Source organism: Zingiber officinale, chromosome 6B, assembly GCF_018446385.1.
Source record: "Zingiber officinale cultivar Zhangliang chromosome 6B, Zo_v1.1, whole genome shotgun sequence".
In the NCBI taxonomy this organism is placed as follows: Eukaryota; Viridiplantae; Streptophyta; class Magnoliopsida; order Zingiberales; family Zingiberaceae; genus Zingiber; species Zingiber officinale.
In genome coordinates, this window is record NC_055996.1 from 90,572,463 (window position 1) to 90,599,012 (window position 26,550).

General features: G+C 37.6%; 2 protein-coding genes, 1 long non-coding RNA gene and 1 other non-coding gene across 6 annotated transcripts; 3 read left to right on the forward strand and 1 right to left on the reverse strand.

Moving 5' to 3' along the window:
• Positions 1 to 7,172: 7,172 nt before the first annotated feature.
• Positions 7,173 to 7,245, forward strand: TRNAK-UUU. Its single transcript has one exon. It is a non-coding gene; the product is annotated as a tRNA-Lys (tRNA).
• A 2,736-nt stretch (positions 7,246 to 9,981) lies between these two features.
• Positions 9,982 to 10,842, forward strand: LOC121991229 (glutathione S-transferase T3-like). The gene is made up of 2 exons (XM_042545239.1): positions 9,982 to 10,298; positions 10,377 to 10,842. The coding sequence occupies exons 1-2, from the start codon at positions 9,982 to 9,984 to the stop codon at positions 10,840 to 10,842; spliced, it is 783 nt and encodes a 260-aa protein (XP_042401173.1).
• An 8,827-nt stretch (positions 10,843 to 19,669) lies between these two features.
• LOC121993097 (OVARIAN TUMOR DOMAIN-containing deubiquitinating enzyme 11-like) lies at positions 19,670 to 24,329 on the forward strand. 3 transcript variants are annotated; one of them, XM_042547780.1, is made up of 11 exons: positions 19,670 to 19,890; positions 20,066 to 20,224; positions 20,487 to 20,741; positions 20,898 to 20,971; positions 21,579 to 21,633; positions 21,726 to 21,800; positions 23,016 to 23,089; positions 23,185 to 23,233; positions 23,399 to 23,483; positions 23,963 to 24,019; positions 24,119 to 24,329. In XM_042547780.1, exons 3-11 carry the CDS (start codon positions 20,577 to 20,579, stop codon positions 24,160 to 24,162), a joined length of 678 nt encoding a protein of 225 aa, XP_042403714.1. In that variant the 5' UTR covers positions 19,670 to 19,890; positions 20,066 to 20,224; positions 20,487 to 20,576; the 3' UTR covers positions 24,163 to 24,329. The 3 variants fall into 3 exon arrangements, with proteins under 3 accessions (XP_042403714.1, XP_042403713.1, XP_042403715.1); XM_042547779.1 differs by having other exon boundaries at positions 20,066 to 20,198; XM_042547781.1 differs by lacking the exon at positions 20,066 to 20,224.
• LOC121993098 lies at positions 24,306 to 25,012 on the reverse strand. Its single transcript, XR_006115071.1, has 2 exons — positions 24,467 to 25,012; positions 24,306 to 24,374 (listed from the first exon to the last, which is right to left on the reverse strand). It is a non-coding gene; the product is annotated as an uncharacterized LOC121993098 (long non-coding RNA).
• Between the last annotated feature and the right edge of the window lie 1,538 nt (positions 25,013 to 26,550).

Consider the following 26,550-nt stretch of genomic DNA (forward strand, 5'->3'; position numbering starts at 1 on the left):
AATGCCCTTTTCTGTTTTTTATTAACCATAACTCCGGTGCTCTCAATTGTGTGATGAGGTTTGATTAATTATCTCATAAATATATACAAAGTGAGAATAAATAAGACACTTATGTTAAACCAACTGTGCTTAATATGTTCTAAACCAAGAACAACACCAAGATCTAAATCATACCAAAATTGTTAGAATAAACAACAATAACACATACCTGAATTCATCGTGAAAGCGATGTATTATACTATAGGAGAGATTGTCGGTCTTCCTCAATCAAACCACCGGACGGCTCTAATGGTTCTCTTTCAATGATGGGATTGATAAGAGTTAGGGTGCCAATAAGGTTTGATATGTTGGGGACCATAACCACAAAAGCCCTTTATATACTATTCCAATAGGGTTCCCATTAAAACCCAAGAGCCCAAGAGTCTCTACCCATTAATTCCATACCGTTTAAGAATACCAAAAGCCTTTTCTTAATTAGGTCACATAATGTTTGGTATACCAAAAGCCTTAAAACATTAATTTAGCCTAGTGATTTAATCGCACACACAAAACCCACATAAGTATTAGTCTTGTATTTGTACAAGTCTAACAATTTCCAACTTGGGTTTTGTTTGTGTGCTTAATACCTTAAAATCACATATACCTTAGAGAGCTCTTTCTTAAGGCTAATATTAATTCCTTTAGTTCAATTTGGTCGATCTTATGAGTTAGTGTGGGATCAAAGTGGCTTTCGTCACACTTAACGTGACTAGACCTTCTGTGGTCACCAACACCAAACACATTCAATGACATAGATCAAGTATGGATAGGTAGCATGGAAACTACATGTAAAGTGATCATAATCATGTCTGTTTCCAACTGGTCCTTGACTTCATTCTTTAGTGAGATCATAAAATTGAAGTCCCTTGAGTGCAAAACCGCAAGATACCTTAATGCAAAACCACACACATGTACAAACGAGTTCAGTGAGTAAACATAAGCCATCAGCTTTATTCTATATAGACAAAATACTGAAATATGGTCAAAACAATCACAAAATTATTGGTTCCAACTAGACCAAAGGATCATACGAAACAATACCCATATTAGCAACATGCTCGTGAAAGACCTTGGGTGGTAAACCTTTAGTCATAGGATCGGCAAGCATGGAACCAGTTCCTATGTGTTCTATAGAAATTTGACCATTCTGAACTCTTTCCTTCACAACCATGAACTTAATGTCCACATGTTTAGACTTCGTAGTACTTCGGTTGTTATTTGAATATAGCACCGCAGATTTATTGTCACAAAATAACTTCAGTGGTCTTTCAATTCCAACTATAACACGCAGCCCTGTGACAAAATTGCGAAGCCATAAACCATGATTGGATGCCTCAAAACAGGCTATAAACTCCGCCGCCATGGTTGAAGAAGCTATGAGTGTCTGTTTGGCACTCCTCCAGGAAATAGCACCTTCAGCCAACATGAAAATATAGCCCGAAGTGGATCGCTTACTATCTTGGCATCCGGCAAAATCGGAATCAGAAAACCCAGTGATCTCCAAAATTTCTGATCTTCTATAGGTGAGCATATAATCTTTTGTTCTCTGCAAGTACCTCATAACCCGTTTGGCTGCTTTCCAATGATCCATTCCTGGGTCACTCAAATATCTACCCAACATCCCAACTATAAACGCAAGATCCGGACGCGTACATACTTGAGCATACATAAGACTTCCTACAGCTGATGCATAAGGAACCTTTTGCATTTCCTGTTTCTGAAGCTCGGTCTTGGGGCATTGACCGAGACAAAATTTATCACCTTTAGATACTGGGTTGTCTCCCGGTGCAGAACCACTCATGCCGAATCTTAGCAATACTTTATCGATGTAGCTCTTTTGTGACAATCTCAAAATACCTTGAGAGCGATCTCGTATTATCTCAATTCCTAATACAAAAGAGGCATCACCAAGATCTTTCATCTCGAAATTCCTTTTGAGAAAATTCTTGGTGTCGTGCAACAAGCCAACATCACTACTTGCTATCAGTATATCATCGACATATAAAACCAGAAAGACAAACTTACTTCCACTAAATTTGTGATATACGCAATCTTCTACTAAATTTACCTCAAAACCATACGAGATAATAACTTCATGAAATTTACGATACCATTGACGGGACGCTTGTTTAAGGCCATAGATGGATTTCTTTAATTTGCATACCATAGACTTTGAATTTCCAGATATAAAGTTTTCTGGTTGCACCATATAAATTGTTTCATCAATGTTTCCATTGAGAAATGCAGTCTTTACATCCATCTGATGCAACTCTAGATCAAAATGAGCTACAAGTGCCATGATTACTCTGAATGAATCCTTTGCCGATACCGGAGAGAAGGTTTCTTTAAAATCAATGCCTTCCTTTTGAGTAAATCCTTTTGCGACAAGACGAGCCTTATATCTCTTGATGTGGCCTTGCGAATCCCTTTTGGTCTTAAATATCCATTTACAACCAATAGGTTTCGCACCGAATGGCAACTCGACAAGATCCCAAACATCATTGTCTTTCATGGATTTTATTTCCTCCTCCATTGCAATGATCCACTTTTGAGAGTTAGAACCTTGTAGGGCTTGATGAATGTTTACAGGATCGTCATCCATTATGCCTACATTTTCCTCATGTTCTTGAAGAAATACATAATAATCATCTGGAATTGCACTCCTTCTTTCTCTAGTGGATCTTCTCAATAGCACTTCTATATTATCTTGAGGTTGGTGATTTTGTTCTTCTTGAGGAACTTGATTGTTGTCTTGTTCCATAATTGGTTCTTGATTGACGTCAGTCATTGAAGCCTGGACATCAATTGAAACCACCTCAGGAAGAGAGATAAAATCTTCTTCAAAGACAACATTCCTTAAACCCTCTCCCTTCTCAAAATGACAATCCTCAAAGAATCTAGCATTACCCGTTTCAAAAATTGACTTAGTAGTGGAATTATAGAACTTGAAACCCCGTGATCGTTCAGAGTAACCGATAAAATAGCAGCTAATAGTTCTTGCATCCAGTTTTCTTTCTTGAGGTTTGTATGCTCGAGCCTCAGCTGGACAACCCCAAACGTGAAGATGCCTTATACTAGGCTTCTTCCCCGCCCACAACTCATAAGGGGTTTTAGCTACTGCTTTACTCGGTACTCTATTGAGTATATATGCTGCAGTTTTAAGTGCCTCACCCCAGAGTGATTCTGGCAAAGAAGAATGATTTATCATGCTTCTTACCATGTCCTTAAGAGTGCGGTTTCGTCTTTCGGCAACACCATTCATGCTAGGTTTGCCCGGCATTGTGTATTGGGGGACGATTCCACATTCCTCTAGGTATTTGGCAAAAGGTCCTGGACGTTGTTCACCCGATCCATCATATCTACCGTAATATTCCCCTCCACGGTCAGATTTGATAGCTTTAATTTTCCTATCAAGCTGAAGCTCAACTTCAGCTTTAAAGGACTTGAAAACATCCAAGAATTGTGACTTCTCATGAATTAGGTAAATATATCCATATCTCGAGTAGTCGTCTATGAACGTGATAAAGTATTGTTGTCCATTCCAAGATGCCGTAGGGAATGGACCACAAATGTCCGTATGAATCAGTTCTAAGACACTCGAGCACCTATTAGCACCTAATTTTCTTTTATTGGTTTGTTTTCCCTTGATGCATTCCACACAAACTTCAAAATTTGATAAATCAAGGGAATCTAAGATACCATCTGACACAAGTCTTTGAATTCTATCTTTTGAGATATGACCCAAGCGCTTATGCCATAAGGTTATAGAATTTTCTTCCAATTTACGCTTTGTACCTCTTGAGTTAGTATGCAGAATTTCATTATACGAAGCAATAGAATCAACCATATACAGATTATCAATTAACGAACCAGAACCAATAAGATTTGACTTGAGAAAGAAATTAACTTTACTATCTCCGAAAGAACAAGAAATACCAAATTTGTCCAAACAAGAAATAGAAATTAAATTCCGTCTAAACGACGGAGCAACAAAAGTCTCATTCAAATCTAAATAAAATCCAGTTTTTAACAATAATCTAAAATTTCCAACAGCTTCAACTGGAACTGTTTTGCCATCGCCCACATAGATAAATCTTTCAGCATCATTTGGCGGTCGGCTCCACAGGCAACCCTGCATAGACATACTTATATGAGTAGTAGCACCAGAATCTACCCACCAAGAATGTCTTGGTACAGAAGCTAAATTAACTTCAGAACAAACCAAAACGAGAAGCTTACCCTTCTTTACACGCCAGGCGGCGTACTTTGGGCAATCCTTCTTGAAGTGGCCAGGTTTCTTGCAGAAATGACAGGCAAATTCCTTATCCTGTTTCTTTCCCTTATTCTGGTCAGATGTAACTTTATCAGCATACTCGAATTTCTTTCTCTTCTTATTATGAAAAGTAGATGCCAAGTGAGCACTTTCAGTTTTCTCTCGCTTAAGCCTATCTTCTTCTTGCACACACTGAGAAATCAGCTCATTAATACTCCATTTTTCCTTCTGAGTATTATAACTTATCTTGAACTGATTAAATTGTGCAGGAAGAGTGATAAGAACCAAATGGACGAGAAGGTTTTCCTTAATCTCGATCTCAAATTCCTTAAGTTTTCCAGCGAGATGAGACATTTCCATAATGTACTCCCTAACGTTCCCCTTGCCTTGATACTTCATGGAAATGAGTGAATTTAGAAAACTACTCGCTTCCGATTTATCATTTTTGGCAAAGTAAGTCTCAATTTGAGCGAGAAACTTCTTGACATCATTGTTCTCAGTCATAGAGCCCCGAAAAGATTCTGGAATGGAACGCCTAATGATCATAAGACTCATGCGGTTAGACCGTTCCCACTTTTCTATATTGACCATATTAGGGTCTTCCAGAGTTGCAATGGGTTTTTCGGTCCGTAATGCAAGGTCCAGATCCATGCATCCTAGAACGATTTCCACGTTCTCTTTCCAAGCCTTAAAGTTCGACCCATTCAGCATAGGGATCGAGTTCAAATTTGTAGATATATGTGAGGCAGCCGCAGTAACTAAATTCATAACAAAAATAAAATATATAAACTCACAATTAATAGATTACGTTAGACATAATCTAATGGCATAAAGGTGGGCCCAATTAAACAAGATACTAAACACAACATTAATATTTAACCTTTGGGCAATAATATCAATTTGCAAGCAGTACTCTCCACGTAGTAATCAAAGCATTGACAATAAGCTCGGTCAAATAATAGTCTTTCTTTGGATCGACTACTATCCACATGAGTAAAACTTTTGCAACTGTCACACGCTCATTACCACTCGCATATGTATTATTCGGCCAAATAATAGTCTTCCTTTGGGTCGATTATTATCCGCATGAATTATAAATATACACATCTTCATATTTCAAAACAGATTAATTTATATAACAGAGGCTACTTTGGCAACATGTTATTTTAATTAATACAATTTGAAATACCAGCACCGCAACGTAAATAATTCCTGAACGTCTTGTGCCAGTGCGTGACCCCAAAATAAAGCCATCCAGAAACACAACGGACAAAGTTTCTATAGTGTTTTATGAATCAAAACATTTTGTTTCAGCCGTCAACATAAATATGAACGAACATACACAAATATATTCATATAAACATGAACCTAAATCAAAACATATTAATCACCCAAATTCCGAATAGGCGAAGAATTCAACATATGTATAATAAATCTAACAACCTAAGCACGATTTATGGCTCTGATACCAACTGTTAAACCAACTGCGCTTAATATGTTCTAAACCAAGAACAACACCAAGATCTAAATCATACCAAAATTGTTAGAATAAACAACAATAACACATACCTGAATTCATCGTGAAAGCGATGTATTATACTATAGGAGAGGTTGTCGGTCTTCCTCAATCAAACCACCGGACGGCTCTAATGGTTCTCTTTCAATGATGGGATTGATAAGAGTTAGGGTGCCAATAAGGTTTGATATGTTGGGGACCATAACCACAAAAGCCCTTTATATACTATTCCAATAGAGTTCCCATTAAAACCCAAGAGCCCAAGAGTCTCTACCCATTAATTCCATACCGTTTAAGAATACCAAAAGCCTTTTCTTAATTAGGTCACATAATGTTTGGTATACCAAAAGCCTTAAAATATTAATTTAGCCTAGTGATTTAATCGCACACACAAAACCCACATAAGTATTAGTCTTATATTTGTACAAGTCTAACAACTTAATGTAACACATGTAACATGAATATATATATATATATAGCAAATTGTTACGCTGTGTATCTCTTTTTACACGAATATTCTCTAATGAATATCTTTGCTTTTTTAACAATGAAAGTAAAAGCTTAATAGTATCAACATCAGCAAGAGTTTGAGTTGGAACTTACAACTTTATTTCAACCCTTCTGAGTTCCTTAAGCATAGGATAATTGAATTTTGTTTGATAAATATTGATGACCGAAAGCTCTTTAAAAACTTATATAAAAGGCTCCAATATCTCTACTTTTAATTTTGTGAAAAAAATGATATAAAGAAATACTTGTTCGATAGCTTGATAAAAAATCAATTGACTAAACTCCATAGGAAGCAAACAATATTAATAAATACTATTCATGATGGGCAATCTTCTCTCCTAGATAAATTCTAAAAAGGTTGGCGAGATCTTAGAGGAAAACAACTAGTCAATAGGATAGTTGGTGTGACGGTGCCATTTATTAATGAGACGAAAATTCAAAAGGGGCAGTGATGGTGAGGTGATCCAAAGGAAAAAAACAAATGATAATTTTAATTAATCTTATCAAGATTAATTATTTTTAGATTATTAATTTAATCTTATGAAAAATTTTCATCCGCAATTAAGATAAATTAAAAATTCCACATGACGATCAATGCAGAAGTTCATCGATTATGCTTATTATTTAGGAAAAAAATTCCTACACAAATATTATAGATAAAGATTGAATAGTAAATATTTAAATAATAATTTGGATATCTTACGACGCACCGTATCATCGGAACGACCAAGAGGACTTAAAAGCACGATCAAAAAGTACTCCATTGGATTAACATTCACAATTATCTTTTTTAAACTTATAATATTATTAATATTATCTACAACATTTCAAAAAGCCGTCTTAGCTCAGCTGGTAGAGCGCGTGGCTTTTAACCACGTGGTCGTGGGTTCGATTCCCACAGACGGCGTTTCTTTTATAAAATAATATTGAGAAATTTTTATTTTGATCGCTGGAGTTTTATACCATATGATTAAATTTATTTTTATTTTAAGTTTAAACAAATTTAATAAAGAATTTTTTATATATTTAATAATTTAGATTAAATTGAAATAAGTTTTTTTACTTATAGTAATTATATAATGGGTAATAACTATGACTTAGCTACTATAGTGACAGATAGTAATTAATATTAAAAAATATATTCAGATATTATTTTTTTGAAAAAAAAATCTTTTAACGAAAATAAATAATAAAGGTATCCTTTTTATTTATTATTACTTTTTTATATTTATACGAGAGAGATAGTTTGTTAATAAAAAAAAAAAGCTATAAGAAGTAAAGTGTGATAATTCGAAAATTTAGGATCACTTTTGGAAGAACGCAACTCAAATTAAGAGGAGTGTATTCAATGTTAGACATTTAATTACTTTGAATGATTTTTATGAATTTTAAAAATATAGGTGTATTCAATTAGACTTTTATAAACTTTATAGAAATCTAGTGGTATTCAAATTAGATTTTTATAGAGTTTTAAAAAGTCATGTGGTATTCAAACTACTTTTTAAAACACTATGAAAATCTTTTGGTATCTAGTTTCAATAAATTTGTATGTATTCTTTTAGAATTCCTTGGATATAAAATTTTAACCAATAAGAGCTCTCCAAAATATTTGGTACAACTTAAAAAAAAAAAAAATCTCCTCCTCATCCTTGAGATTTCTACCGGCTTCAAATCGCCTTAATATTTTACGAATAAGTCCTTTCTCTTCCCACTTTTCGATTTTTATTATTTCTTTGATCTAAAAGACCTTGTCCTTGTTCAACCTCTCGGAGGCCTACATCAACCTCTCAGCATGCGAAGCTGAGAGTCCTCTGGAACACCGTTTTTCCAACATTATAATGGCAAAATAATGGATCGAAACAGTCAAAACAGAACGACAAAATAATGGATCGGTGGCTCAAGGTGGTAGGCTACAGGCAGAGAATTTTCTCTTGTTGCTCGTGATGGGAAACAATGAGGAGTATCATTAGGTGAAGCTTGCGGTGTGCCGAAAAGGAGAAAAATAAATAGAAAAATTATTTGAGGCGGTTGGTGATGCTTCCGTCTGCTACTTGTGAGCAAGTCGAAGTCGAAGTCGATTTGGACGGTAGATCTATGCATTCAAAATTGGGTGAAGGTTTTTTACTAATAAATTTATATTCAAAATCATTCCATTCGGAATTTTTTGCTCTACCAAAGCGTCGGACTTCTAAATTTTCATAGGGTCCGCCAGGAATTCCTTCTAGGGCCTGTTGAATTATTTTTATGGATTCCCTCATTTCACCCATTCGTACTAAATAACGAGCTAATGAATCTCCTTCTTTTTGCCCTTGGACTTCCCAATCGAATTCATTGTAACACTCATAATTATCAATTTTACGAAGGGAAGAGAAACTTGAGACATTAGATTTTAATATAAAATGTATATTAATAAATAAAATTAATTCTCAACTTAATTAATATATAATTTAATAAAGTCCAATGAAATTAGACCCTAAAAATATTCTATAAAATTTATTTAAATCTTAACAAATTCTAAATAAATTTTATATATTTATATTTATTTATTTTAATAATATTATTACTAATCAAAGTAATAATATTATTATTAATTTTAATACTAATTAAATTTATTAATTCAATACTTTGTTAAAAATTTGACTGACTAACATTTTATAATAAATTTGATCAAATTTGTAAATAAAAATATTTAAAATTACTATAATATTGTTAGATTTAAAATTATATTATTAAAGTTTTTTTTTTAAATTATAAATTGAGACGTTATTCAAAAGTATAAAAAGTTTTTTAAAAAAATATGAGCAAATATGTTATTTATTATTTTATTAAAAATTAAATTTAATTAAGTATTTTAGGTTTTATTGTGTGAGAACCATCTATAATTTTCCAAGATTAAATACACCCCTTAAATTTATAAGTTTCCATAAAATTTACAAATGTCTTTAAAAGTCGTACAAAAAAGTCTATAGAACTCCATGGAATTATTTTCATATTTATATGAGATTCTATAAAAGTTAATAAAAATCTATCAACTCTATAAAAATCTCATTAAAAAAAGTCATAAGAGCATTCACATTGGTACCTTATTAGAATGTTATAACCCATATATTGGTGTTAAAACCAATGTGACATGGTGTTAATGCCAACGTGACTTTGAACGCGTTCAAAGCATTTGTTTATATAAATAAAAAAAGTTGTCACCGACAACTCCTCGAGCCTTACGCAAGGCATGAAATATCAGGACCTGAAACATCAGATTTTTCGTCTCTGTTTTTTATTCCAGTGGAATAAAAACGGCTAGTAGATCTACAACGGCGAGTAAATTCATATAATGCCTAGTTAATAACTATTTTAATAAAAAAAAAAATCAAATTTTCATCTATAAATACTTATCGTCTTACACAACTTCTTTCAATCATACAAACACCTAAGTGCTTCTAAAAATCTTCTCTCTACTATTTTCCTTATAAATGGATAAAAATAATCGAGGATTCTTTAGAAATTTTTTAAAAATGCTTCTTCCCAAAATTTCTAAATTCCACTAAATTATCCATATTTTTCATATCCACATAATCCATACCTATCACACAATCCATATGGTCCATATCCACCAAATTGTCCATCTAATCCACATGCAACCGGTATGCCTTTGACATCTTCGATGGAAAATGAACCATTTACTTCAACTTTTGTTCCGAATACTCAACTGTCTGATCGTGAATCCCTAATTGAACTCGTAAATTTGGAGAAGGCGGATTTTGGTACTGCAGATAGAAGAAAGCGATCAACATGGAGTAAGGTTGAAGATGAGGTTTTAGCGAGATCATTTGTCACTATCATTGATGATCCAATCATTGGCAATGATCAGAAGGTGGATGCTTTATGGAGACATATTGCAAGCTACTATAATGAGAATCGTTCTCAAGGTACACCCAGTAGAATTGCAAGTATCATACGATTGTACTAGCACAATACCATTTAAAAAAAGGTATATTGCTTCAACGCAAATTATAATAGTGTTTATAGTGCGTATCGTAGCGGCCATAGTGATGAGGATATATTGCAGCTTGCGTATGAAAAATACCACGAGGAAAATAATGACATTGCATGTAATCTCGAGCATGTTTGGAGAATCATTAATGATCGTCCAATGTTTACTCTACAATCCAGTGATCATCTTGTTGGCATAAAGAAGGCAAAGACCTCACAGTCAGGGGCAAGCAACACCTCATCTAACCAAGATGCGAGTCTACATGTAGACCTAAATGAAGAAGAAACTCATCCAATGGGTCAGAAGATAGCAAAAAGAAAGGGAAAAGGCAAAATGAAATCAGACATTGAAGGTATGACAACAAATTTGGACAATATGTATGCAAAGTTTACTGAGTATACAAGCATAAAAATGGTTGAAGTTGAAATGAAACAAAAACAACTCAAAGTTGAGGAGATTAAAGCAAAAACTGTCTTAGCCAAAGTTCAACTAAAGGAATATGTTGGATCGTGACGTATGCAAAATATGTTGGATCAGACGGGGATGAATCACATGATTTTCAAAATACTTCTTTTTTTATTTTAAAAACTCGAGTACGCAACGGAAAGTAAGAATTCAAAGATTAAGAAACACGAGAAGAACACAAGCGGTTTTTACTTGGTTCGAATCCTTTGGCGACTCATACTCCAAGGCCCAAGTCCCGCGAATCTATTGATGGGCAATCCACTAAAAATCTCTTTCGGTACCCCAGAAGAGAGAATCGAGTACAAGAAAAGTTAGGCCAAGTGCAACACATTGCACTTAGCCTTTTATAGTAATTAATTATAATAACAAAATTTTACCAACATTTTAGAAATCGAAATGAGGCACTTTGTGTTGATGTCCATCTGTTGGGCACGATCGGAACTCCTCGGAGTAGTCGTCAAGCTCAGCAGCTTCACAATAGAGTTGCAGCAAGAACCGGGAGCAGTCGGAGGCTCAAATGTGCACGCAGTAGCTTGTATGTACTTGTGTAAGTGTCTACTCGAAACTGCCTTATAAAGGGCTTGAAGAGTACCTCCCATAATCATGGAAGGCACCTCTAATAAGGCAATCTCTATCCTAAGCAAACCGGCACTTATTTGCGACGGATTCCAAAAGTTATTTTTTCAGAGGGCATCTCCCATAGCCATAAAAGGTACCTTCTATGAACAGTACCGAGGCGCCTTTGCTTCTTTGCTTGCTTTCTTATCCTACAAGACAAGTGTTATCACAAATATAATAAATAGAGTAATTAGTTCCTGTCCTCTCAGGACCAGGAGGCAAGAACTAATCAAGGTCTCAGTTTAGGGATCCCAAATGGACCTAAACTGGGCCGACGCCTACTGTCCCTCAACTGGGACGTGTCCTCATAGTCACTCTCCTCTAGTTACTTACTTTTACTTACCTTTTGCCAGACATCCGGTCAGTATGTTGACCAGTTTGGACTTTATGCTAGCTACCTAGTCGACCCATTACTTCCCTGCAATACTGCGTCAACATAATAGATAAAACAGTAAAGTAAGATAGTGTTAACAGATTTCAAGATTCACTCGGTCGACCAAAAATCAATCGATCACATATAACCTAGGGTTACCTCTACTAGGGTTGCCCAGTTTTACTCACTAGGACTTCCATTACCTGGCTTCACTCACCAGGACTTCCACCACCTAACTTCACTCACTAGAGTCCAACTTCACTCACCAGGACTTCCACTACCTAGCTTAACTCACTAGGGTCCGACTTCACTCATCTGGACTTCGGCTACCTGGCTTCACTCATCAGAGTCTGACTTCACTCACCAAGACTTCCACCACCTAACTTCTCTCACTAGGGTCCAGCTTTACTCACCAAGACTTCCACTACCTAGCTTCACTCACTAGGACTTGGTTTCACTCACAAGGACTTCTCACCTGCCTATCCTTTCGGTATGACTTACCTTTGCTAGTCATCTAGTCCTGACTAGAGTTCTCTCTTCCAAACATCAAGTCTTGTCTGGATCAACCCTTGGTCAAATTATCAAATATCGAAACCCTAGAGGTCGATTGCACCAACAGAATACGGAATCCTTTCGAAGGACGTTTCACAAATGACAGAGGAATAACTTATCATCCATGAATATTCATGGTGGTAAAAAGACGAATACGCTCGTCCCCAGCGCCCCCGCCAACCCGTCCCAGGGCCAACACGGAGGAGGTAAATCACAGACGGCTACTAGCCTTTAGAATAATGACTAAAAAATTGTATGAATAAACTTTTTATAGTGACTGATACCACCGCCGAAACGACCCCTTATCAGAAACCTCCGAAGGGATTTTTAGGTGAACGACACCACTAATTGATAAGAGCCTACGTAGGGGGGGGGGGGGGGGGCTCGAACTTGACACCTCAGTCAATGAGTACAACGTCATAACCAGAGCACCCCTGGTTCGGTTGTTATCAGGGGGAGATGGAATATGTAATTTTCATTTATTGTACGCTTTTAATTAATGTAATTTTCTATTATTGTATCTTTTCAATTAATGTACAATTCCTAGTCAATTAATATAGTCGTTGAAAAGTACCCGTTGAAATATAGTAATATAGCCGTTGACAAGAAAAAATAAATAGACACCTTGTGCTCTATAATTCTTCATTCTAAGAACATAACATTTCCCAAACATAGACTTGAATTCATTTTCTCCCAAATGTCTCAATATTCAAGTAGCATCAGCTCTGACTCAACAAGTGAAAATAAAGTCCAAGTTGAAGTTGCTGACAAAGATTATGATCCGAGGAATGAGCTAATGTCATTGATACTTCAACAAAGCTAACAAATAGTTGAAGCATATCAAAGTAATAATGAGATGCGATGAAGAAGGTTCATTAAAAGAAATCATGAAGTGGGGTATGCGAGGCTCTTCAATGATTAGTTCTCCACAAACCTGGTGTATCCAGATCAAATATTTCGAAGACGATTTTACATGCGAAGAAATTTATTTTGTCGTATAGTGAATGCACTTGAGAGTCGTTCATCATATTTTGAGCAGAGAGATGATGTTGCGAGAAGAAAAGGCTTGTCACCACTATAAAAATGCACGACTGCAATTCACCAATTGACTTATGGAGTTCCAGCCAACTATCTTGATGAGTTCCTATGCATGGGTGAATTAACCACCATCAAGTGTCTTTTCAAGTCAAGTTATGCATGAGTTTGTTGTTTGCTTGTTATCCTTGGATGAGGATCCCTGAGTTGAGAAATACATTTGGGGACCAAATTTTTATTAGTGGGGGAGAATGTAAAATACAAGACCCAATTAATAATTAAATAATAAAGTTATTTGGGAAATGATCTTATTAGAATTTTTAGAAATTTTTAAAAAATTTCTGGAAATTTTTCGGAGCTCATATGATGAGTTTAAAAGGGGTGGATCAGTTAAGTTAGATAAAACTCAATTGGAATACCCTTTAAGTAGGAGTTGATAAATTTCATTAAGGCCGAATTAACCTAAGTATTAAATAAAACCTAAGTTTTTCCTTCTCCCAAATCCCCGCCGAACTCCCCTTGTGCCCGAGCCTCACCTTGCGACGTTGCCACCGCCGCATCTCCCTCTCCCTCTCCCTCTCGCGAGAGCCCACACCTCGCCGGCTCTCCTCTCGTGAGTTCCCAAAGAGCCACACCGCCTAGTCTCCTCTTCTCTCCCGAGCCGTGACGCCGAACCTCTCCTCTTCCGTCTCTGCCATAGCGCCGCCGACCACAACGCCGAGGTCCCCGATCGGCCAGCTAAACCATAGATTTGATCTCGGTGTGCCGCCGCCCTTGTTAATGTCGTGCCCTAGCGCTAAAGCCGCAGCACCGCCTCCTCTTCTCATCACGGACGCCAAGCACACGCCGGAAGCCGAAGCCGAAGCCACCACCGCCTCCCTCTTCCGTGCCCTAGCGTCATCTCCTCTGCCCTAGTTTGGTCTTCACCGTCGGCCTACCTTTCCTCCAGTGGATCGTCGCCGAGCAATGCAGATTCGACTTGGGCCCAAGTTCACCTACGAAATTCCCTTCTCCGCTTGATCTAAGCCGCGTGAACCCTCCTTTCCATCGCTGGTATGGGATTTCCGACGGTTGAATTTAAGGTATGCACTAAACCTAGATCTGAATTTAGGAATCTGGTTGTGGTATCCTGTATTTGTTTGATTCGTGCACTGTCTCTATGAAGTTTCCCTTCCCTTGCTGGTTGATCGGATTTTGGTAGGTAGGAATTTGGATGGTTTCAGTTGCTGGATCGAAGAAGATTAATACGTGGGTTGTGAGATGATTTGTTCTTGTGTTATCTTCTGCCGTTTGGGAAAATTAGTGTCGTTACTTTGGTTGAGCTGTGCTTTGCTCCAAGAATAAGCTTTGAAGTCAGGAGTGTTGGTGCAACCTTAGGTCAAGGTTGACCTGGTTGACCCGACTCGAGGTGACGTGACTCGAGTTGTATTTTGATGTTTGACTTGAGAAGATTGTCGGTGCAACCTTAGGTCAAGGTTGACCTAGTTGAGTTGCATGTTGATGTTTGACACTCGTGAGAGAGTTCTATTCTTGATGTTTGACAAGAATAGGTGTTTGGGAGATTGTATGTGCAACCTTAGGTCAAGGTTGACCTGGTTGACCTGATTCGGGAAAAGTCCAAGCAGGGAGCTTGGCACGCGAAAAGTCCAAGTATGGAGACTTGGCACTGGAAAAATCCAAGCAGGGAGCTTGGCACGCGAGAAGTCCAAGTGTGGAGACTTGGCATGGGAAAAGTCCAAGTATGGAGACTTGGCACTGGAAAAGTCCAAGCAGGGAGCTTGGCACGCGAAAAATCCAAGTATGGAGACTTGGCACTGGAAAAGTCCAAGTATGGAGACTTGGCACGGAGAAGTCCAAGCAGGGAGCTTGGCACGAGGGAAAGACCTAACTGGGATGTTAGGCAGGTAGAAAGTCCTGGTGAGTGAAACCAGGCAGTGGGAAAGTCCTAACTGGGATGTTAGGCAGTGTGGAAAAGTCCTGGTGAGTGAAGCCAGGCAGTGGGAAAGTCCTATCTAGGATGTTAGACAGTTGGAAAGTCCTGGTGAGTAAAGCCAGGCAGTGAGAAAGTCCTAACTGGGATGTTAGGCAGTGTGAAAATCCTGGTGAGTGAAGCCAGGTGGAAAGTCCTGGTGAGTGAAGCCGGGTAAGGGAAAATCCAGATAGATCAAGGATGATCGGACATCTGGTGTTGAGGAAAGTCCAAGTAGGTCAAAGGGATTGACCGGACACTTGGCGAGGAATCCTAGCAGGTCAAGGGAGTACCCAGATGCTAGGGATGAAGTACCAATAGGTCAAGGTTGACCGGATATTGGTTTGGAAGGTTTGGGATTTGGTTTGGGCAAAAACCAAGCTCTGGATCGGTCTGCAGACCGATCTATCTGATCGGTCCGGTGACCGATCGGATAACAAACGGAAGGCGATCATGGTTCCGTGGGCTTACTGATCGGGCATTCGGCGAAGCTGATCGGTCCCCGGACCGATCGGGGCCGGATCGGTCCGGGACCGATCAGGATTCCAGAGAGTTGGGCAACTCTGTGAAGCCTTCTGCGGTCTGGGGACCGATCAGCCTGATCGGTCCCCGCGATCGATCAGGCAAGCATCGGTCCAGTTCTAGCCGTTGCGTAGCAACGCCTAGTTCTTGTGTCTTCTTCTTCGCAGGTATAAAGGTCGAGTTGAGTGTGCTTCTTCTTCCTTCTTTCTTCTCTTCTGCTGAAGATTTGTGGGCTGCGATAAGAGCTCTGTTGAGTTCCTCGAAAGCTTCGCGTGAGCTTCCCCGACTGGAACAATTGCTGCTGTTAGGGTTTTCGGCAGTCGACGAGAAAGCAAGATTGGTAGAGTGCTTGTGTATTCTTATTGTATTTCTTGCTTATTCTTTGTACTTGTACTCCTGTTTGCTGTTGCAAACAAGTGTGGCGAGGTTTCTCCACCCAGAAGGAGTTTTTATTAGTCGATTTTCCGGGGACTCATCCACCGACGGATTGATTGGGTTCGTCCACCTTACGGACACGCCGAGGAGTAGGAGCATCATCTCCGAACCTCGTACATCGCTGTGTTAAGGTTTGATATTCTTCCTTTCGTTTCTAGTTTATTTTTCCGCTGCGCTAACGAATTGTAGGAAGAAACGAGTGATTTGGGGCGGCTATTCACACCCCCCCTCTCTAGCCGCGTACGAAGAGATCCTAACAAGGAGGAGATGAATAGTTATTCCTTTTGCTAATTCAGTATGATGGAGGTTATTTTGATTAAGTATCAATCAACGGGTAGATGATGACAACTTGGGATCCAAGTTGTTAAAAAGGTTGATTGTATTTGGGTTAAGCGATGATCGTGGTTCGATTAGGGCTATCCTAATTGGTTTAGAGATTGGTTTAGTTATTTGATTCATGTGAGAGTAGCTAAATAATATCTGTTGACGCAGGATTCTAATGTGGGGCGAGCAGCACAACGTGGATTTTATTCTGATACGATCGATAAGTAAAGGCAGGTATTTCTTGCTTTGTTTTCTTTAGTACTTTGACCGTAGTGCATGAATTATTTTGGATAAGGATTATTTACCTTGACTCCACTCTTATTTTCCTGCGCTTGATACTTCCACACAATCTTTGAGAAATTCGTTCCATATCTATACAGTCTCTTATTGTTGTCCATGATCAGTAGCATATACTAGATACCATGTTTGTATGCTTGGACTGTTGCTTATTTATGTACGATATTGAGCATGCTGACTTCATGTAGCATACCTGTTTCTCCTTATATATATATGATGATTGTTGCATTGTTCACATCATGTCATTGCATGCATGCCGCATCCTCGGCCACTCGAGAGAGTGGTAGCTGGAGTTGATGTCGTTTGTCCTGTCGTGTCGTACTCGACCACTCGTGTGAGTGGTAGTTGGAGTACGAGCAGCGGGGACCCCATCGCAGATGTAGCTAGTTAGCTACTATGCAACTGTCCCCTTGACCACTCGTGTGAGTGATAGCTGGAGTGGTGTACAGTCTGTCACTGACCCGACCTCTCGACCATACAGGAGTCATGGTGCGGAGAGGTGGGCGGGAGTGGCCATCCGTACATATGCTGTTTATTATTATATTTGCTTGGGCTGCTGTTGTTTATATATGCTGTTATTGCTTACTTACTGCTGTTGTTTACATACGCTGTTATTGCTTGTATATACCTTGCTTATTACCTCTGTAGTTATGAGCAGTACTGTAGCAGGTTAATACCATTTATGACCTCCTATATCTAGCCTAGGATATTGTTTCAGGTATGAGCATTTATTCTGGGTTCTATTGTAGTATCTGCTATTCCTCTTATGAGACTGTATACTCTTGACCCACTTTCTATTTGTATATTACGTTCATGCACTATCTCTTTCCTTACCCGCTGAGTTCCAATACTCACCACCCCACTAATAAAAATGGTTTTCTTTCGCCAGGTAATAGATAGATGAGCTATGGATGCTTGGAGAGATGCCGACTGCCAGTCCTGGGTCCTACGTCACACTCGAGGATAGTTTTCGTTTTGGTTTTGTTATCGTTTGGGTGGTATATTGATTCTGTGTATTTTGCTTTTTAATAAGTCGATGTGAATTTTGGGTCAAGTCGGTGATGACAGGTATTTTTGTTAGTGCCGTTGTTGGTTTTACGTTCGTATCGTTTTATGTCTTCCGCTGCTGTGTGTTTATTTTGTTCCAGCCGAGTGGGCGGTTATTAACTGCGTGGTTGTGCTTATATCCAGCCGTGTGGGCTGTTGTATTATGTTATATGTTTTATTCATTTATGTCCAGCCGGGTAGGCGGTATATATTAACTGCGTGGTTATATTATTTCTAGTTTGTATATATATTCCAGCCGAGTGTGACTGAGATATATTTTGTATGTAGTAATGCTTCAGATTGTCACCCGTACAGGGGAGATGTTGTCGAAATTTCTTCGAACAGGGACTCATCTGGGGCGTGACAGTTCCAGCCGACTATCTTGATGAGTACCTATGCATGGGTGAATCAACCACCATCAAGTGTCTTTTCAAGTTATGTGATTATGTGGTTGAACTATTTTGTGATCAATACTTGAGAAGGCCGAATGCTTATGATATTCAACATCTTCTTCAAATGCATGATGAGAGACATGACTTCCCTGGAATGTTGGGCAGTCTTCATTGCATGCATTGGGAATGGAAAAATTGTCCAGTTGCTTGGAAAGGTCAATTTACAAGGGGTCATGGATCACCAACAATCGTGCTTGAAGCGATCGTGTCTCAAGACTTATGAATATGGCATACATTCTTTGGTGTCGCAGGTTCACGTAATTATATTAATGTGTTATACGAATCTTCCATATTCAATGCAAGGAAATCCTCGGAGATTAATTTCACGATAAACGGGACTCAGTATAAGAAGGGGTATTATCTAACCGATGGAATATATCTGAAATGTGCTACTTTCGTGAAGACTTTTCCTTGTCCGGAGATCCCAGGAGGTTGTTTAAGGAAAGACAAGAGGCGGTAAGAAAAAGATGTTGAATTAGTATTTGGGGTGCTCCAAGCTCGATGGACAATTGTCAGAAGTCCAACTCATTATTGTTACAAAAAAAGTTAAAACATATTATGTTAGCATGCATTATTTTGCACAACATGGTTGTTGAAGATGAGGAGGGTTAAGTACAAATTGGTATAACAATGAAGGTGATGAACCCGCATAATCTGTCCAAGGTTAAAATTGAGGATTTCATGATTATCTCCAAATTCTGAACTACGTGACATTCATGTGCATCATCAACTTTGTGCAGACTTAGTTGAACATATTTTATCACAATACAATAATAATCCTTGAAAGTATTGTATTTTATGTTTATGCAAGTGTATTTTTTTTTATATGTTACTCCTTCCTTTCAAATTTATAATAATATTTTAATTTTAAATAAATATATTAATATTATTATTTATTTTAATTTTAAATAAATACATTTTAATTTTATGTAAATAATATATTTAAAAAATATTACTATTATTCATTTTAAATAATAATAATTTAATTTACTTAAACATAATTAAAATTATATTTATTTAATATATAATAAAAATAAAAATGAATGGACAATGACATCCATAAATAATGAGAATTAATATTAAAATAAATGTGAGAGATTAAATGTATTAATATATTATATATATATATATATATATATATATATATATATATATATATATATATATATACTTTTTAATTAAGTGGCGGGTATTATAACGTTCATTAATGGGGAGACTCGAAGAGGTAAAGTAGATATTTTTTTCTTCCTCTTAAATTGTTTTTATTTATTTTGACATAGGCGGTGGCAACGAACGGCGAAGGGAGTCGCGCTAAGTGTAAACGTCTAAACGAGCGGCCACACACTCTCCCGTTTCGTCCAAGCTTCCCTACTCCCACCATTATTGCAAAACCCCATCCGCCAACGCCCGCGATCGACGGCGACGCTTTCCTATCCTCCCGCCCTGGACGCTAAGTTTCCTCGATCGATCAGGTGACTTTTCTTTTCTTTTATTTTCCACCCTTCTTGATTTTGATTGTGGTCGCTCGATCCCCTTCTTCAGTTTGCTTTTGTGTAATTTCTACTTTTTTTTTTCCTTTTTTTTTTTTTTTAAAAAATCTGCTCTTCACGCTTGTTTTCATCCCCATGATCTTCCCGTTTTGGATAGATCGTCTTTCAGCTTAGGCAATGGTCGAGTGATTTTGCAATTAGTTGCTGTAGATGAAGCCGATCGAGCTAACCCAATTGGTTCGATAGGGTTCGTGCTATTTAGGAAGATCCGAGATGCGTACGAGTGCTGTGTAAGTGTCTTTGGGCTGATTGCAAGGTAGATTCTCCGGATCTATTAATTGCTTATTTGTCTATTTATTTCGCTTTAGCCCCGACAAGTAAAGAATTAGTGAAAATTATTGCATTCGTGAGAGAAGGAAGAGTATATTAAATAGCTATGCATATTATATATATATATATATATATTAAATTGTTTGTTAGATCAGCAAATGCACCAGTCCCTGAACTTCGATTTTGATTATACTAGTCAATGTTTCCTTCATCTATCTTTGATATATATATATATTTTCCTTCAACAGTTAAGTCTCAGTTCTAAGACTGGAAGTTTCTCAGTTCAAGGAATTTGTGGAAATTGCAACTAGCAACAGATGTGCTTTTCTTAAGAAAACATGTCTGGACAACCTGACTACCTTCGGGAGAGTTCCAGTTCAAGCAGAAGCAGCTACATTCAAGAGAGTGAGGATGATATGACAATAGGTAGCATTCTAGCTGAAGCAAATCATAATAACGCTAAGAATCTAGGGAAACGCTTGTCTCATTTGGACTCTATTCCGGTATGTTGTTTTTCTTAATCCATGCACAAATTCAACACTCCCGAAACATTTTCTTTTTACAGTCACGATTTTGTTTTTGTTTTCCTTAATAATTGCCAGTAGCCCAAAATGATATCTTCGAGTATTGATTTCTGGTCGTTATGATTTACTGGACAGCATACTCCTCGAGTTAATGGACGAATTCCTGATGTCAATAATGCAACTTTAGATCATGAAAGGCTATCAGAAAGGTATGTGCTAAATGCTTACTTTGTGTATGTTGTGAACTTTATCAAAGTGCACTTACCTGTAAATTCCTGTCATCATTCATGACTTTGAGAAGGCCAATAAGGTCCTGGATGCAGTTCTTTCTCTTGCTATTTAGGATATTTTCTCATATAATCAAGTCAGTTCAATTGTTCAACCAGTCAAGCGAAAGTTGTAATCTAACAGGTTACAAGGCAGTTGCTTAACTTGAGCTCTAAATTTATTTTTACTAGTAAGTAGTCTTCATCTCATACTTATTTTTATATTGTGATACTTCACTTTATTAATATCCATGTTTCAAAGAACAAAACCAACTTTTTTTTGCTTCCATGCACAGAAGTCTATATTTCAGCATGCTGAAAGATAATGTATAAAGTAGAACGTTTAGGTGATTAGCTCACCACTCAAAATTAAGATATATACCTATTGTAATGTTTGATTCCATTTTTGCAGAGTAAAACCAACCTGTATCAAAGAAGAATCTGCATTTTTTTGTACTCCATATGTTTACCATACCTACCCGTACATCTTTAGCAAGGAGTTTTGTTTGTTTATGCATCATACAATTTTTAACCAAGCCTCTTGCTGCAGACTGTCCATGTATGGCTTAGCTGAATTCCATGTCGAAGGAGACGGAAATTGTCAGGTGAGTAATAATTATCCATCTACTTGGTATCCTATAATGATGTTTTTTTGTTGAACTCTTTATTCATGGAGCAACATTTCTTTATTAAGCAGTTTCGAGCATTGGCAGACCAGCTTTTTCACAATCCAGAATATCACAAGCATGTGAGGAAGGCTGTTGTAAAGCAGGTATTTTTTTTGTCTTTCTTGTTTGCTTTTTTTTCTCATTGCAATAATTGTGATACTAGAAGACTATAAACTGTTCAGTATAATGCTTCTTGATCAGGTTATTTCTGGACGAGAAAATTACGAAAATTATTTGGATTAGATTATCTATCTTATGCCTGTTTATAACGATGGGTGTTTGGAATATAATTTTTTAACTTCCACTGAAATGCTATTTGCGTACCTAAGTCAATGCTTCATGCACAAAGGGCTGATATTTCTTTCCCACTGAAACACAATAAGGAAATGAATTAGTTAAGACATCACTTTAAAATAGAAGGATTTCAAACCAATGTTGCTTCATTCTGTAAATGAGGTTCAACTTTTTGAGTCCGTGTCACACCATTGTGGTATTCATTTTCGGGAAGACAAGGTGTTTGTTTATGTGATGTTATATCAAATAAATTTTAGCTAATTGAAACAATGAATTTCACTTTTGAGGACTGTTGATATTTTTTTTTTTTTGCTGCTACTGCTGGTGGTGGTAGGTGAGACTTCCTCCTCCGCACGGACATTACCTAAGTCAATGCTTCATGCACAAAACCTGATATTTCTTTCCCATTGAAAAAACAATAAAGAATGAATTAGATAAGACATCACTTAAAATCGAAGGAATTGAAACTAATGTGAGGACTGCTCATAAACTTTTTTTTTTTGCTGCTACTGCTGCTGATGGTGGTAGTAGGTGAGACTTCCTCCTCGCCATAGACATTATGTAAGTCAATGCTTCATCCACAAAACCTGATATTTTTTCATGCTGAAAGGCACTTCAAATGAATTAGATAATACCACATTTTGTAATTAACTGAAATCAAATCATACGTTTCTAAACTTAAGTGAGGTTCAACTTTTTGAATCTATTTCACCGCAATGGTATTTTTTGAGAAAGTTTTTGGTGCCACATTTTTGTTTTGCGATGTTATATAAAATGAAGTATAGCTAATTTTTTGCTGCTACTGCTGCTGGTTGTGGTGGGTGAGACTGCCTCCTCGTATTTCAAGTTGTAAGCGTGGTCCTATCTTGTAATAAGCCCATTCATTCTCTCTCTCTTATCTTTTTTAATAACCCAGTACCAATCATCACTCTTATTTTAGTTCTTGTAACATGCATTTTCTTTCTTCATTTTTTTTCCCGTTAAAAGTAAATATTTTTTATTGATTTCCATCTCTGCCATCTCAGCTTAGACATTTCCGGGAACAATATGAAGGCTATGTACCAATGGATTACAAGAAGTACCTGAAAAGTATGAAAAGGTTTGGAATCTTAATCATGTCTTCCCTTTGCTCCTCTCTAGAAGTTTGATTTTTATTCCAACTTTAATGCTTGTGCAATTTTTATATGACATCAGATCTGGTGAATGGGGAGATCACTTAACCCTGCAAGCAGCTGCTGACAGGGTAGTCATTTGCCTTCAAATATAATTGATTACTTGTTTCCAGATTAGAAAACAGTTTCTACATGTTCCACATTTATTTCATATTCTCACAGACTCAGTAATTATTTGCTGACAAGACAGCAATATTTTCTGAAAGGCTTCTGAAATCTCATCATTTTTTTGTCAGTTTGGGGCCAAAATCTGTTTGTTAACATCCTTCCGAGATACATGCTTCATCGAAATTAATCCTAAGGAGCAATCTCCAACAAGAGGTAAAGGATGCAACATTTTATAAATACCTGGAGGAAAATGTTTGCTTATGTACCATTTATTGTCATCCTCTTCTATAGTTTTGTCATATAGAATTTGCTGTTTCAGATAACTGAACTTATATTTATCAAGACAAACTCAATGTGCCAAAGTATTGGTTCTTCATAGCAATTTATCTCTATTACCCTATTACAATAACTTCTTGGTTCTTTAATATTTTTGTAATCTCGGGTTGCCATTTTTGATTTTGAATGAGTTACAAATGGTCATCTGATTACTTAAATTCCCGATTCCACTGGATTTTTTTCCTGTTATTTTATAGGCATTATCTCGCATCAAGGGAGAATTCTTTGAAAATGGCTATGTTTTTTTCTGTCTTGTGAAACACATAAATATGCAGCTGAAATTCGCTTTAGAACAACTTTACTCTTTGTATACAGAATAAAAGGATTGAAATTCCTAACATATCCTTGCATTCCAGAACTATGGCTGAGTTTTTGGAGCGAAGTACACTACAATTCGTTGTATGTAGCTGATGGTATAAAATTCTTGAACTCTTGTAACCCTACACTTGGCACTCCAGCTGGCCTGGATACAGTCGGTATCGATCTGATATCAAAAGATGTTTACTTTGCAGATCTCCCAACGAGGATACCCAAAAGAAAGCACTGGCTCTTTTAAACACCTCCCCCCATTACTCTTATTTCCAGTCCTGTCAGTGTTGATGTACTTCCAAAACTGTTTTACTAGATTTTTCTTAATTATTGTATGTGTATATGTACGCCGAACAGCCTTGGCTGCCTCGAAATCGTGTAGATTATGTCTGTGATGGCATTTATTCTTCATCACGTACTTTGTGCTCGGCTTGTTGCATTCTGTCCCAGCTAGTGTACCTTTCAAATTTTTTTAAGATAAATTATTGAACCACGAAGTTAAAGTTGTCGATCATCCAATTTCTGGATGTAATTATCAAATTTTCTCATACCTGTTTTGCTCTGGGCTCGTCTGACCCAGAGAAAAAATGTCGGATCCCGAACCACGTTTTCATTTTCCCGCTCGAGCCATGTTTTTTGCTGGGCTAATTCATGAAAGCCCTAACTCTTCGATCCTAATGAATTTTCGTCCCCTTCCCCGCTTATTCATAAGGTTGGCCAATTAAAGTTCCAAGCTCGTGCATCATCGACTTCACCTCCGTCTCTGCCTCTCTTCCCGGCAGCTTCGAGGTCCGGCTCGTGCATCACTGGCTTCACCACTGTCACCTCCTTCTCTGTTCCCCGACAACTTCGAGGTCTGGCTCGTGCATCACTGCCTTCACCACCGTCACCTCCTTCTCTGTTCCCCAGCGGCTGCAGCATCGAGGTCCGATTTTGTCCCGACCCAATTCCATGCTTCAGTGAGACACCGTGACCCTCTTCCCTTCTTCGGCCAAAGCTCCTTGTCCATACATCTAAACCCTAGTCTTCCTCCAGCCCTCTGCAGAACTTTAATCTATCCCATTATCAACTTTGGAGGAAAAGTTATTAGATGAGTAAGTTAGGATATTTTATAAAATTTTATTCTAAAATTTTCACAAAGGGAAAGGAAAAAAGGTCATTGAGAATTTTATAAGCACTATCGTCTTTGTGTTAGTGAACATATTTGATTGAGAATCAAAGATATTTAAATTCTTCAACGTGATTGTGTTTTTCGCAACAAAACAAATAACATTATTGCTTAGAATTCCCGATAGAGGCACACATGTCCAGATGAATTCTAATGTTTGCTTTTGGTGTATTATTTTTTTAAAAAAATTATAAGAAAATGTTAGATTGAGAAAGTGCTGGTGATGAATAGTGTGGTAAAAGGTGAAATCGCTCGTCTCCAGCGTCCCCGCCGCATCTGACCCAAGGTCATCACGAGGGAGGTAAATCACAGCATCCTGAGTTAGCATGTGGCAGGTGGGGTGAGTTGCACAGGGACCGGGGATTTATGCCCTGACTACCTTGAGTTTCGACCCCGCGACCTCATGTGGCAAGGCTGGTGATGAATAGTGTGATCCATATGTATGCGTTCGAAAAATAAAATAACGCAACGGAAAGATAGCAAAGTAGACAAGAGATCTTTTTACTTGTTCGCAGTCTCGTGGCTACTACTCCAAGATTTGCATTCAGTTTGATTGTTTTTGATGGACAATCACTATTAACCTTCTTATATCGCTTCTTTTACAATGATAAGGTTCGGTAACAATCTTCTAACCCTAGGAATATTTTAGCATGAAAAAAAACAAGTATAACAAAATGAAATGCAACTAATTAGGCATTACCAAATGCTAGATTCGTTTGAGCTCGTAGTAGCATCACATCATTGTTGTGTTATTGAATCTTGAGTGTAACAAAGTTTCGAAGTTAGAGAGGTGCATAATGACTCTTGGAATGATGTTGTCGTCGTCGAATCTTTGGCCTAGGATGGAAGCGTAGAGGCACAAAAGGATGGCATGAGGTTGTTGTTCGAAGACTCTTTTATGGGTGATTTCAGGCGTCTTGACCAGCCCCGTGAGCCCCTAGCATGACTTATATGGTCCACTTTCGTCGGTCAGTTAGTCATCTCCGGGCTCCTGGATCCCTTCCGAGCATGTCAATTGTTGATGTGGAATCATCTAGACGAAAATTTATCCTTCGCAGCTTTATCCCTTTTCGGGTGCCTGGAAGTTGACGTGCATCGTCCAATCATGACGTGCCATCTCATCTGGACGAGGGTTGGATTTCGAACCATTTGAGCGCATGGATCCACTTGAGGTGCCAGATCTTCGGTCGCCTAGATATTATTCCGAGCGCCCAGAGTTCTTTTTTTTACCAGCTCCCATTTTTAACTTTCTACATCATAGTGTTAGCACAAGCATAATAATATAATGATTGATAGCTTTCAAGCTGTCTAGTCTCAACTGTAGGTCTTCGATGAAATTTTATGTTGGACCAATGCCTGTTGCTCTTTTTTCGAGAGCGTATCCTCATCACTCCACTTGAAAAAGTTTATCTGGTGCCAAACTTTGGTCCACCCGACGTATTTGGACTTTTACTCAGCTTGATCTTG

Bases quoted from the DNA above. Each gene is read 5' to 3' on its own strand.
- LOC121991229 (XM_042545239.1), top strand. From the start codon at position 9,982: ATGCCTTTGACATCTTCGATGGAAAATGAACCATTTACTTCAACTTTT. The intron at 10,299-10,376 runs GTACTAGCACAA...TGCGTATCGTAG, and splicing joins ATTGCAAGTATCATACGATT to CGGCCATAGTGATGAGGATA.
- LOC121993097 (XM_042547780.1), top strand. From the start codon at position 20,577: ATGTCTGGACAACCTGACTACCTTCGGGAGAGTTCCAGTTCAAGCAGA. The intron at 20,742-20,897 runs GTATGTTGTTTT...TTTACTGGACAG, and splicing joins CTCATTTGGACTCTATTCCG to CATACTCCTCGAGTTAATGG. The intron at 24,020-24,118 runs GTATAAAATTCT...TTTACTTTGCAG, and splicing joins TTCGTTGTATGTAGCTGATG to ATCTCCCAACGAGGATACCC.